The sequence below is a fragment of the Athene cunicularia genome (genome assembly GCF_003259725.1).
Source record: "Athene cunicularia isolate RWA chromosome 5 unlocalized genomic scaffold, athCun1 chr5_part1, whole genome shotgun sequence".
NCBI lineage: Eukaryota > Metazoa > Chordata > Aves > Strigiformes > Strigidae > Athene > Athene cunicularia.
In genome coordinates, this window is record NW_020799101.1 from 19,230,264 (window position 1) to 19,242,398 (window position 12,135).

The 12,135-nt window shown below is 38.2% G+C and overlaps 1 protein-coding gene across 5 annotated transcripts in view; it reads left to right on the top strand.

Annotated features, from left to right (window-relative positions):
- The window catches only part of LOC113480434 (forkhead box protein N3-like), a 35,062-nt gene extending 23,803 nt beyond the window's left edge, over nucleotides 1-11,259 (top strand). For 3 of the 5 annotated variants that reach the window (XM_026849235.1, XM_026849231.1, XM_026849233.1), the window contains 2 exons: nucleotides 1,258-1,284; nucleotides 3,875-11,259. In XM_026849235.1, coding sequence (XP_026705036.1) covers nucleotides 1,258-1,284; nucleotides 3,875-4,424 — 577 coding nt within the window. In that variant the 3' untranslated portion in view covers nucleotides 4,425-11,259. The remainder of the gene's footprint in view (nucleotides 1-1,257; nucleotides 1,285-3,874) is intronic. The other 2 variants (XM_026849232.1, XM_026849234.1) reach the window with 2 other exon arrangements.
- Nucleotides 11,260-12,135: the final 876 nt, after the last annotated feature.

The following is a 12,135-nucleotide window of genomic DNA, read 5'->3' on the forward strand; positions in this document are numbered from 1 at the left end:
TAAAATACTGTCATCCAGAAGGATCAGAGATAGATAAGGTGATTTTTAAACTCCACATAGGTTTGCTTAGTTCATCAAAGGAATGTACCTGTCTCTGGTGTGGAATACAGTACTTTTCAGCAAAACTTTTTGCCATTTTTCAAACAGAATGCGATTACCTATCTTTTTTTTTAAAGCTAGTACAGAAATTTAAGGGCGATATATCTGCCCTTAGTAAAATGACTGAGACTTACTTTCGTCTTACTCTGAGGAAGACCCCTTTGAAAGGCAAAGGCACTAACACTGTGCAAAGAACGTTATTTCCTTACCAGCTTAATCCAGCTGCTGTGAGTCCCATCTGACTCCAGATGACGTTAGTAGCGGAACTCATATCCATGGAGTCAGGCTTTCAAAGGTCCAAACTTACCTCTTCAGTGCTTGAGGGTTGTGTCACTGTGCTACAGCCAAATTGAAGTATTTTGAGAAGAATCTGTGCGTGGTACTTTTATCTGTATAACTATGGTTAAGATCCCTCAAGCAAACAAACCAGTCCATGTCAGTAGGATGAAAAGCTCTAGAGACTGTCCCATGGACTTTACTGAAAGAGCAAGCCACTGGTTTAAAACACGAAAATACTTCAATTTCCAGAAATTTTGAGATAAAGTTTTGAACAAAAAAATGGGGGAAAAAATAAGGTATTAATTGAAATAAATTTCCCCTCACTGTTACAGTAAGCACAGAATTCTTAAATACCTTTTCTTCCCCTCTGTAATTTAAAAGTAATCCAAATATCAGAGCAAGTTCTAAAAATCTATTATTGTTTCAGTAACCAACTTAGATTTACAACCATAACTGTGAGCAAAAATAGATCAGCTGGCCAAAATCTATCCCCTGAAACCCAGGGGAGTTCTGTCCGCTGATAATCTAGATTGAACTAAGTACATCAGAGATTCATTTCTTAGTGAGTGTGTGACTGTATAAAAGCGATATAAAGCTTCAGAACTTCTTAGAAACGTGTACAAAATATGAATGGTTTAGATACTAGTTTATTCAACTCTTAACTAAGTTACTAATTTACTAATTGTAAGTGATTCTTCATATCTTGTGTTTGAGCTATTCTGTATCGAGATATAAATCAGATTAATTTACTTTCAGGGTGCTTGACTTTTGATCTTGTGAGTATCCTAAAACACTCTGCCTGCATAACTCCTTTTCTGAAAATATCCTTTGCTAATTCTCTCCTTGACCTGCTTTCTCTTCCTTTTTTATTTCCCCAAGCAGAACTGGTTGGAAATCTTTCAAAATGTAAGTGAAAACCAAAGATTTTTCTGAGATGCAAATGCTATCCATTTCCTGACCAGTTCCACCATAGATGCCTTTCTTCTGAAGTATATTGGTATTTCCTTTCCTCCCATTTTTTTTAAACTGATTTATTTTTTGCACCTTTCTGTGGACTTGTTTTTCTTTGTCATCATCCTATTTGCAGTCACTCCCTGTGGGATGCTAACCCGTAGTAGTACACCTTCCCCTAGGACATTGCTTCTGTAATCCGCAGGCCTTCCATTCTATTTTTATGCTTTTTTGAAAGGATTGAGATCTGGAGTAAGTCCCATGGGCAGAGCTTTTGAATCCAAATTATAGCCCCTTTATGTAAAAGCAAACACCAGAGACTCGAGAGCAGGGCAAATCAGGAATGTCTTTTTGGCACATGGTTGCTCTGGTCCAATATATAAGCTTCCCTTATATTGATAGTCTCTCAATACAAACTAACAAATAGTAGATCTAATAACATGAAAATGGGCATCTTGATTTAAATCCCATCTGTTAGAAGCCTTGTTCACTAATAACCTAGTCAGTAGGAATCCCGTTGGAGTTCCCACCTATTCTGTCCTGTGTTTGTTTCCTTGGAGCAAGAATTTATTGCTATTTTTTAATGGAAAATTAGTAGCATGTGATTTTTATTGAGCCACATTGCTCTGACTATTAGCTGCGTAGTAAAATCAAGTAACTTTAATTTTATGCTAATTTATGATAATTTTAACATCTTTAAATGTAAATTTACCCTAAAAATGAAGAATCTGTCACTTAAAATGCATCACATACTTCCTTGTAATGACTGATCTTAAGGAGTTGGTTATAAATTCACCTTACAACTAGTTTAGTATGGATGATTTCTTCTTTTAAGCATTTGGCATCCTCTAATGACAACCCCTGCAGTGGCAAACCATCACAGAGTAAATGCAGCTGGCTTGCTGCACAGTCATGAATGACATTGCATATAGTTATTAATAATTGAAGGAGCTTTGTGTATTCCTTCTGAGTTCTGTATATAATTTATGGATCATAAAGCTACTTGAAAATCTCGGGGAAAATAATTTTGTTGAGCAAAAGAGGTTGGCAAGAGGCATTCTTTGCTAATAACTGGGCCTTCTATTACATACATTTCCTTGAAAATACTGTAAATAAGAACATTTGGAATGACTGATAATTTGCTACCTTCTAGCATTGTCCTGCTACTGGTTCACAAAAGCCTGCTTCTTGTTTCAGCAAGCTCTACAGACAAGAGCACTTAGATGAACAGGAGCTGTGGAATTATGTATCACTATTAAATTTTCCACCTTTCAGCCTTACCTTTCAGAAATGGACAATACTGTGCTGTTTCTTCTATAAAGAAGCCAGATATGAGGTCCATTCCTTAAAATCTAAAGCACCTTCCCATTTTTTAAGTAGAAGAGCAGTAATGCTCTGGACTTGCCACTGTGCCATTCCTCTTCAGAAATACCTATGTACAGTGTGTGCATTGAACAAAAGGTTTTAATCCAGCACTGCTTTGAGTGTGCAAAAGCACTCTAGTGATAGCATGAAGATGGCAAGAATAGATTTTGAAGCAGTTTATCATATGATACTTTAAACAGTCTTGCTTGGTTGGACTTTTTTTAACTGGTAGAGCAGTTCAAGGCTGGTGAATTGGTGGGTGGCAATGATGATGCCTTTACTCGATGATGAGCCTCCTTCTTTTCATCAGGAATTAAGCACTATACAGGGTCATTCCCTTCTCTGTAACAGACTTGCAAGCATTGTAGTCTGTATTGTAAAGTCAGTGGCAATGTTCTAATACATTGCAGTGCAGAAAGGAACGCTGTTATTTTGTTAATATATCATGTTTAGTTCCCACAGCACCTAATGCCAAAAAAAGGGGTTTGGGTTTTTTCTACTGATTGTTTATAAATACATTGTAATATTTTGTTGGCAGCTAGTGGCTTAAGATTCTATTGCTTTTAAGATTATTCGTAAACAGATCACAATCAGAAATGTGACTGGACTTGGATTTTATACTTAGTTCCTGCTTCTGTCAGAACAAGTTCTCAATGGAAGCTGTGCTACTTCCAGGTGAAACATCTCCTACGCTTGAAATGCTAGACCTGGAAAAGAGTCTCCAAGAGGAGGCAAAGAAGCACTCCAGAAAGCTAGTATCTCTTCCCCACATTTTTGGTAGTATGATTTTCTGTGGAAAAGGAGAGAGGATATTTATGCAACTCATCAGAGTTTATTTACTATCCAGTAGATAAATAATGGGGTTTTTTTTCTTTTTTCTTTTTTTTTTTGGAAGTGTAAACTATTAGTTGAAACATAAATCAGGAGTGTTCAGACATCATTTATTTGTAACCATCCCCTACTTGGTCTTGCCTCTTGTGCTGTTATGTGTCTTTTGGCTTGTTTTATGTGTTGAATCCAACCCACAAGCAATTTGAGTCAGGCTTTGAAACCAGCTTGCATGGACATCACTTCAATAGTCATAATTTTGGATTATCTGTCAGTTGCCTTTATCATCATTTGCACTGAAGCAGGATCACATCTCTGTGGCTTCTAAGACTGCTTTGATTTGTTTTTACAGGAATGGAATAACAAACTGCCGGATGCGGACAGAAAGCGAACAGTCCTGTGGCTCTCCAGTTGTTAGTGGTGACCCAAAGGAGGATCACAACTACAGCAGTGCCAAATCTTCCAACCACAGGAGCACATCACCTGCTAGTGACTCCATTTCCTCTTCCTCTGCTGACGACCAGTATGAATTTGCAACTAAAGGTAGCCAAGACAGCAGTGAAGGAAGTGAAGTTAGCTTCCAGAGCCATGAGAGCCATAGTGAAACAGAAGAGGAGGACAAAAAGCAAAATCGGAAGGAGACCAAGGATTCTTTAGCTGACAGTGGGTATGCATCCCAGCACAAGAAAAGGCAACATTTAATGAAGGCGAAAAAAGTACCAAGTGACACACTGCCTCTTAAAAAGAGACGTACAGAAAAGCCCCCTGAGAGTGACGATGAGGAGATGAAAGAAGCAGCAGGGTCGCTCCTGCATTTAGCAGGAATTCGATCCTGTTTGAACAACATCACCAATCGGACGGCAAAGGGGCAGAAAGAGCAAAAGGAAACCACAAAAAATTAGAACAAATCAATGATTTGTTTGAACTTACAAAGTTTTGTTTCAGCACGTCAGGTGAATTCTAATGATTTGTGGCAATATCAGCAATTTTTTCCTTTTTTGTTTTTCTTTATATTTGTTTTTTGTTTGTTTGTTTCTTTTTTTTTTAATTTTTTTGGACCCTTAAGATCTTTATTTTTAAAGGAGATTGAAGCCATAGAACTCATACTGACACTCAGCTAATTTACAAAAGCTTTTCATTACCTGAAGACAAAAAGTTAACAAAAAACCCACAAAAAAGCCAAAATCGCCATTGCTTTCTCCAGCTTGTCAAAAATGCATGGTTGAACACGCAGTGACATCAACATTAATGTGATGGGAGTAAAATTGGGCACTTGGAAATCCCTCTTATACTAGAAGAGCTGTGCATAAATTAGTAATCATTCAGGCCTGGCCCTTAAGAATTTTTTTTTAATGGCCTTACAATTGGGTTAGAAGTGAATGTGAATAAAGAGATTTGGGGGAAGGAAGAGGCACGTACTTCTCAACACCAAACCAAGAACCATCTAGTGGCACTTGGATACGTTGTGCCATAGAAGTCTTTGGACAGCCACTAGTGGCAACTGCACAAACCGTAATGCACTTTTAGTGCTTCACGTACTATATGTGGCTCATAATGTGAAGATTGATAACTTTAAGTTTGGGGAAATTTGAACTATGTATGCAATGGGTTTCAGTGAAATAATGAGAAGAAATGGGAGGGGGGAGGTCACTGTTAGTAGCATCATTAATCATTTAATTCTGTCTTCTATATTAAATTTAAAGAATGTTCAAAAAGCCATAAGCCCGAAGATTGGCACAGCGTGCAAAAAATAATAGTAATAGGGAAACACATGCTATGTCTTCTAAACTGCCTGAGTGACAAGCAATCAAGTCTAAGAATATTACAGTAGATATTAAGGAAGGAAATACATCAGAATCTTTTTCTGTGGATCAAATCCTTGATCTAACTGGGGAAACAAAGCTACAAAACCTGCCATTAGTAGTATTCTGTATTTAAAAATAAAAGGAAAGCATATTGGTGAACAGTAAAATTCAGAAGTTCAATAACAGATCTCCTACACTGCCCTCAGAAATGAGTGTGCAGTTACTGTCAGTCAGGATTCAACTGTGCAAAAATGACAACAGATTTCCAGATTCAACCAGCGTAGCCAGCAGAAGAAATTTGATCCACATTGCATGGATTCCTTTGGGGGGGGGGGGGGAAATACAAAAAGCAAACAATTTTTTTTATTCAAAGATGACAAAGTTCTTGTAAGGTAAATAATGTATTTAGCATGAAGCATGAATTATTTTCATATAAATATAGAAAATAGAGAAAAAGGCTATGCCTCTAATTTTTAAGCCCTTAGGCTTAGAGTTTGTTTTTTTGGGTTTTATTTTTTTGTTTTGTTTTGTTTTTGTTTTGGTTCTTTTTTGTTGTTGGGGTTTTTTTGAAGCAGGTGTTTAAGGTTTAACCTTCTTCAGGGACAAACACTGACTGTTGGGGAACTTACTCTGCAATATTAAAAAATAAAATCTTCATGCTCTGGTAGGGCTTGGATGGTTGAATTATACTGCCTTGTCTGCACATTCAGCCCCCCTCTCCCTACTTCTGTTTAAAAAAAGAAAAAAAAAAAAAGAAAAAAAAAGTAAAAGTGTGTCCTTTCTTCGTCTGTACATGTGTAACATGACGCAATAATCTGAGGGCAAATTTAGTAGTGAGTGTGTATGACAGAATCAAGAGAATAATGGGAGGTTAATTGAGGAAAACTCTCTGATTTGATTCAGGAATAAGTAGACAAGAAAATAGCTTTGCTAATTTGCCATGAGAAAATGAAGTTAGTAAAGAGCCTTACTGAGGTGTCCAGAGAAAAAACAGTGTTACAGAGAGTGTGATTCAGGTATAGTGCTACTCTCCTGGTAATGACAACTATTAGATTGGAGATCCCTACAGCAGAGGGAAGCTGTGAAGTAAGCTGTGAAAGTCTCTCTCACCTGGATTCATGAATTTGGCATGAAAAATTCTACACTTAGAATATACTAGAGGCAAGAGGAAAATCCCAGGAACCAAACACTTAACAGAACAAAATGGTCTGCTTCTTAAAAGGAATATAGGTTATATTTATCCCTAACAACTGTCTCAGGCAGAAGTTTCACCAGATGGATCTAGTTTATGAAGAATGAGTTAGGGAAGGGTTTTTGACTTCCCACTCAGTGGGGTGAACTAAAAATTGCATTTGGAGATGCCTGTGGTGTCATTTCGGAAGTGGAAGGACTGAAGGGCAGACTGGTCTGGACCTGTTCCTGTGCTCCGCAAGCATTTTGTCAGGTAAAGATAGGGCTGCGCTGGGGGCAGCACAGCAAAATAGCGCCTCTTCTCCCATCTTACCCGCCTCTCCTCCCATCTCACCCAGTGTGTCCTGGGATCCAGGAGCTGCTGGAGAGCTGCTGGAGCCCAGCACAACTGCCAGTGGTGCAGATAAGGAGGGAGAGAGCCAAGGGTGGTACAAAGAACAGCTCTTGTATTCTCCTCAGTTTGCTGGGCTGATGCTTGCAGGGTTGATTCCCATTTAAGTTGGGAGTACATGGATACTAACTTTTGTTGGCTGCTTGCAGTCCTTAAGATAAAGTTGGGGAAGCCAGGAATGACCAGTCCCTTCTCCAGGTAGCACAGAGATGAACGAGCCATAGCTTTTCCCTTGCGTGACTGGACTGGGGTAATCGGCTTCATCCCAGATCCATGCTCCCTGTAGTCAGTCAGCAGGCAGTGAACCATGCAAGCCTTGCACAAGAAAACCTGGTCCTTCATCTTTTTATGGACTTTGGGGAGAGTAATTTAAAATATAAATACTACAGTATCAATTTATCACCACCTTTGCTTATTAATGCGTAGTTGTACCAACTTGGGAGCGGTAATATTTATCAAAAAGCAACATTGAAAAGTCAAATCCAGTGGCAGAAAATCCACTCAAACCATGGCTCAACCATCTCTGTCCTCCAGAGAAAGTGATGTAGTTGTGGCCGGTGGCCAGATTCTGTCCACAGTCACAACACTAATTCCAGAGCAGCTTCACTGGTTGCAGTGTGTCAGTGCAAATGAGATCAGTTTCTGCTGAACAAGTACCATTTATTAATGTGGACTCTTGGTGGCTAAATATATAATTACCACTAGTATTACCTTAGAAAACAGGCATTTTGCATAAATATCTAATTAGGCAGGTTATCTTTATATTTTTATATATATATTATCTATCGGAGACTTCAACAACTCATTTATATACTTGCTGGTAAACCTAAAATGTTGGCAAGCATCTATTTTCATGTAAAATTTGTTGCTCCTAGTCTGATCTGCTAAGGAGGTATTATTCAGTAGGAGTTTACAAAGTTATGTTCAGGAACCAGCAGTTTGGCTGAGGGCTAATGCCATCAACAGATAATTTCTGGAGTTTAAAAACAATTTGTCCTTATTGACCCTTACTCTGACTACTGGTGAGAAGTACAGAATTTGGATTTATATAAAATATTTAAGAGCCACCTTTTAAACCATTTTTGTGCCTGGCTGACAATGGCAACTTCGTCAGAACTGGTTCTATTCCATCAGAGTTTTTAATGAGAATTGAGACCAACTTGTTTTCCAATTCAGTTATCTCTACTTCGACTGAATCGTGTCAAAACAGAGTGGTAATTGCACTGTATTACAAACTCTCTCGCCAGATATGAGGTGGTTTGGTTTTGCTTGTTTGCTTTCCTTACTAAGCCATTTTGGGGTGAGAAGTTGTCAAATCTCTAACTTTCCATTTTTCTCACTCTATCAGTATTGCCAAATTAGCGTTTCTCCAAGACAGGTGGGGACTAGGGGAATCCCGGTAGGTCAGCAAGCATTCAGTGGCAAGTTTCACATAGGTGTGAATTGTGAGGGTCACTGGACTTCATGGCGGGTTCCTTTGGAATATGCCTTCTGCAGCAAGAAGCTCTTGCAGGCCAGAGCTCTTGCCACAAGCAGATTCCACTAGCGTCTGCAGGGAGGTAAAATCTGCCAGTCATGCTTGCGTTCTGCAAGCCATTGGATGTCCTACTGCATTTTGATGCAGATTTTGCCTGCATTTAAAAATTCAAGCACAGGTCTTGAATGGCTTTAATGTATAACCCCTTAGCTGTTTCTGAAAGCAGTCTGATTCTGATCTCCTGGCAAAACCAGCAGTAGTTCTACCAAGATCACAGGGTTTTACAGCTGAAAAGCCTGATGTAGGAGTGAGGAGGTGTGCCATGTAGGCCTAGAGAACTGTCCTGTGACTGTGTTCTCTTCTCTCTGGCAATTCAGTTGAGGACCATGTTCTGGCTCCTCTCTTACCTTAAGAGGAGAAGGGAGTCCCAGAGGAGGTGCATCGGCTCCCAGTGTTCGACCGAATTACTGTCTACCTTTGGAAGAGATATAGAGAAACTGGGGGCTGCATTCTTCACTGGAGTGGGGTAAAGTTACATCTACATACTTTAGAAGAGAACAAAATCCTAAATTGTACCAGATGGCAACAGGGATATATTACCAAAATAGCACTTTGTCCTGGTTTCTCAGTAGCTTTCACTGAGATTTTGGCTCCCAAATCATCTGAAGATGTGGAAAGGAGCAATCTGAGATTTTCTAGAACCTGAAGGTGTCTGAGCTGCTTTGTAGTCAGTGGAACTATAGACACCCATGTGCTCCTGGAAATCTACCATTTCACTGTTGCAATTTTTCCTCAAATCTGGCTCTAGGCATTTTTCAAAACATTACTCTCCTGTGCTCCAGGATCAGAATAAAACTATTGAAAGAATGCATTTCCAATTGCAGATGTAATGCAATTTACTTCGCTTCATGGAGAATGCAAACCCAGCTCCTTCAGGTATGTCGCCGCTGCCTGAATAGCTCATTGGCATATTTTACAGGAAATATTTTGAAACATTTTCTTGACTTTGCCACCAAAAGAGCATTTGAACCATACGTCCTCCTGATTGTAACAGAGTATCAGTGTTGACCGTCTGACCAGTTAAGTTTTAGTAGTGTTCTTCACAGCCCTCCAGTAATATATCAAACACTGTTATGCACATAATGCAGCACTGTGATCTAATTTAAATAATACTTTTTTATTATTTATACTACTCTATGTAATATACATCAACACTTTGCTATATAACCTAAGTGATAACCCTCTTCTTAGTTATCTGCCAAACTTTGAATTTCTGTTTGGTTTATATTGCAGTTAGCACAGTTACCAAGTTGTAATGACGTCTCTTCCTTTGAAATGGGATGTGTAAGTCAAACTATACATTTTGTGTGTTTCTGTTTTGAGCTGGAGTTTATAAGGATTTACACACAACATTCGGTGTTCTGTATAAATCTGCATACATTTGTGAATTCATCTGTTAATCCCCTTTTGTTTAGAAAGTATTAATTGATGGTGGTTTAATAGGGGTTTTTATTTTTGCATTTTTAATTTTAGTACTGGTTTTTCTTGAACTAAGCAGAGACTTGTCAGCTGGGTTGCTTTATCTTTGATCTTGTACACAACCTTATAATTCTTCCACAGTTCAGCAAACAAGTACTAGCTTCACTGACCAAAAAAAAAAAAAGTCTCAAACTAATGTGTCTATGGTGCTGTATTTTGCTGGTGTACATTTAAAACCAGAAATGATTTAAAGGTCACTTTTGAGTTGTTCTAATAAGTAGCCTTTCCTGGTTTTGGGAGTTTGGATTTTGTTTTGTTTTAGCATTGAAACAAGGTATATTTATCTGAAGCTATATAATGGTTTTTCTACTGTATCACATTTCCTTTTGCAAAGAAGGGGAAATTGACCTGATGTAACATCTTTTCACAGTCAATGGAAGGGGGTTTTGGGTTTTTTTGTTTGTTTGTTTTCAGTGGATTTTGTTGGGCTTTGGATCAGGCCAGCAGTTACGAGAGCTCATCATCTGAGAGTTTAAGGGATACATGACAACTTGTGCTGGCCTCAGTGCTAGAAGGGTTTTTACTGGATGCTAAAATTGTGTGCTGGATTCTGGGATGGCTGATCACCTAGAATGGGAATCTTTTTCATTTGTTTACTCTGGCCTGAAATCCCACAACTTTCTTTTTTCATTCAGATGACATTGAACTTGAGTACATTTTTAAGTTACTAGAGCATTGTACTAGTGTATGAGTATGTGTGTGGGACAACAATTGAAAGTCATACCTGTATTTGATAACCAGTTCCATGCCTGCATCATTCACACTCACTACTTAAAACTGCCATAATGTATAATGTTGGGGGGAATGATTTGTGTGTGTATGAAAAGCATTATGGACTTGTACTTTTTTTTTATACTCTGATCTGTAATTTCTGAAATATTTTGTTTTACAGAAAAAAGTGATAAAGCAATCAAAAGACCAAGAGGTTTAGTATCAATGTTTAAGGGTCACAGGACCTTAACTGGCCAATAAGTTAATTTAGTACAGTGATAAGCCAATTTTTTTCCTGTACTTGGCATCTGAAACTGCCAATTTCATCAATATTAAAATACGAACTGTGATGGGGAATGAACAGTGATGTTAAGTTGTATTTGTGTTTACCTAAATGAGCAGTCCGAAGGCAAGTGCAATCAGCTGATCTTTAGGAAATATAAAAATGTTGATTTAGAGGCATACTTGCATTTTACATTTTCTTGATGTGTAATCATATTGCCAAAGACAAACTATTTCATCAATTATTATTGTAAATAACACTTTCCCAAAACCTACCATAAAGTTTCTGTGATGTATTGTCTTCCAGTTGCAATAAAAATTACTGAGTTGCATCAATTGAACAGTTGTATTTGTGTGAATATTGGCTTCAAAATACGCCCAGATGTTAAGGAGGAACAACGGTGATTTTTTTACAAATTCCATCATTATTAAATAGTTCTAGCCTTCGTGGGATGTTACCTGTATTTTCACTGAAGTAGATACCAGCTCCTGTTAATTTGCTATCATGTGCAAATAGCTAGACATACTAAATTGGTGTTAAGTTAGGGACTGATCTTCCTTTCTCATCAGTTTTATAGCCTGGAAACAAAGCTGCTTTCATGGAGAATTGTATATTTTTAAAATATTAGCAACAATCAGAAGAGATTCAGTAATAAGACATGTCTGTGTATATAGATATATAGATATAGATATAGATATAGATATAACATCCTGAAAACCATTGCTTTCTAATCTTTTCATCAACCCTCTCCAGGCTTTATTCTGGTTTCTGTAGCACCAGGACTCCTTAATTCTTTTGCCATGTTACTCCTTTACCTTGCAGCATGAAGGGACTGTTTGCAGGAGGAAATCCTGTAGAGTCAAGAACTTCAAAGCTAGTTGCCTCAACTGACTCAGTTGGTAACCACCTAGGAGGCATCCTGTTCTTCAAATACTTGGAGCCTCCCCTGGTCACCTTGGGCTGCTGCCGGAATCAGTAATGCTCTTTGTTCACCAGTGCTAAAAACTAGCCCATTCAGTGCCTCAGTAGTTGCCTCATAGCTTTCTCCAATTAAAACTACACTGAATAGTAAAATCTTACAAATAACATCATTCCCCAAACACTGTGGTTTGAAAATGCTCTGTGAACAGGCCTATGTTAAACTTTCAAAAGGATTGAGAAGAGAAAAAGCTCCCCCCCGCCCCCCTTCTGTCAAACTCACTTCTTTCCTGCATCT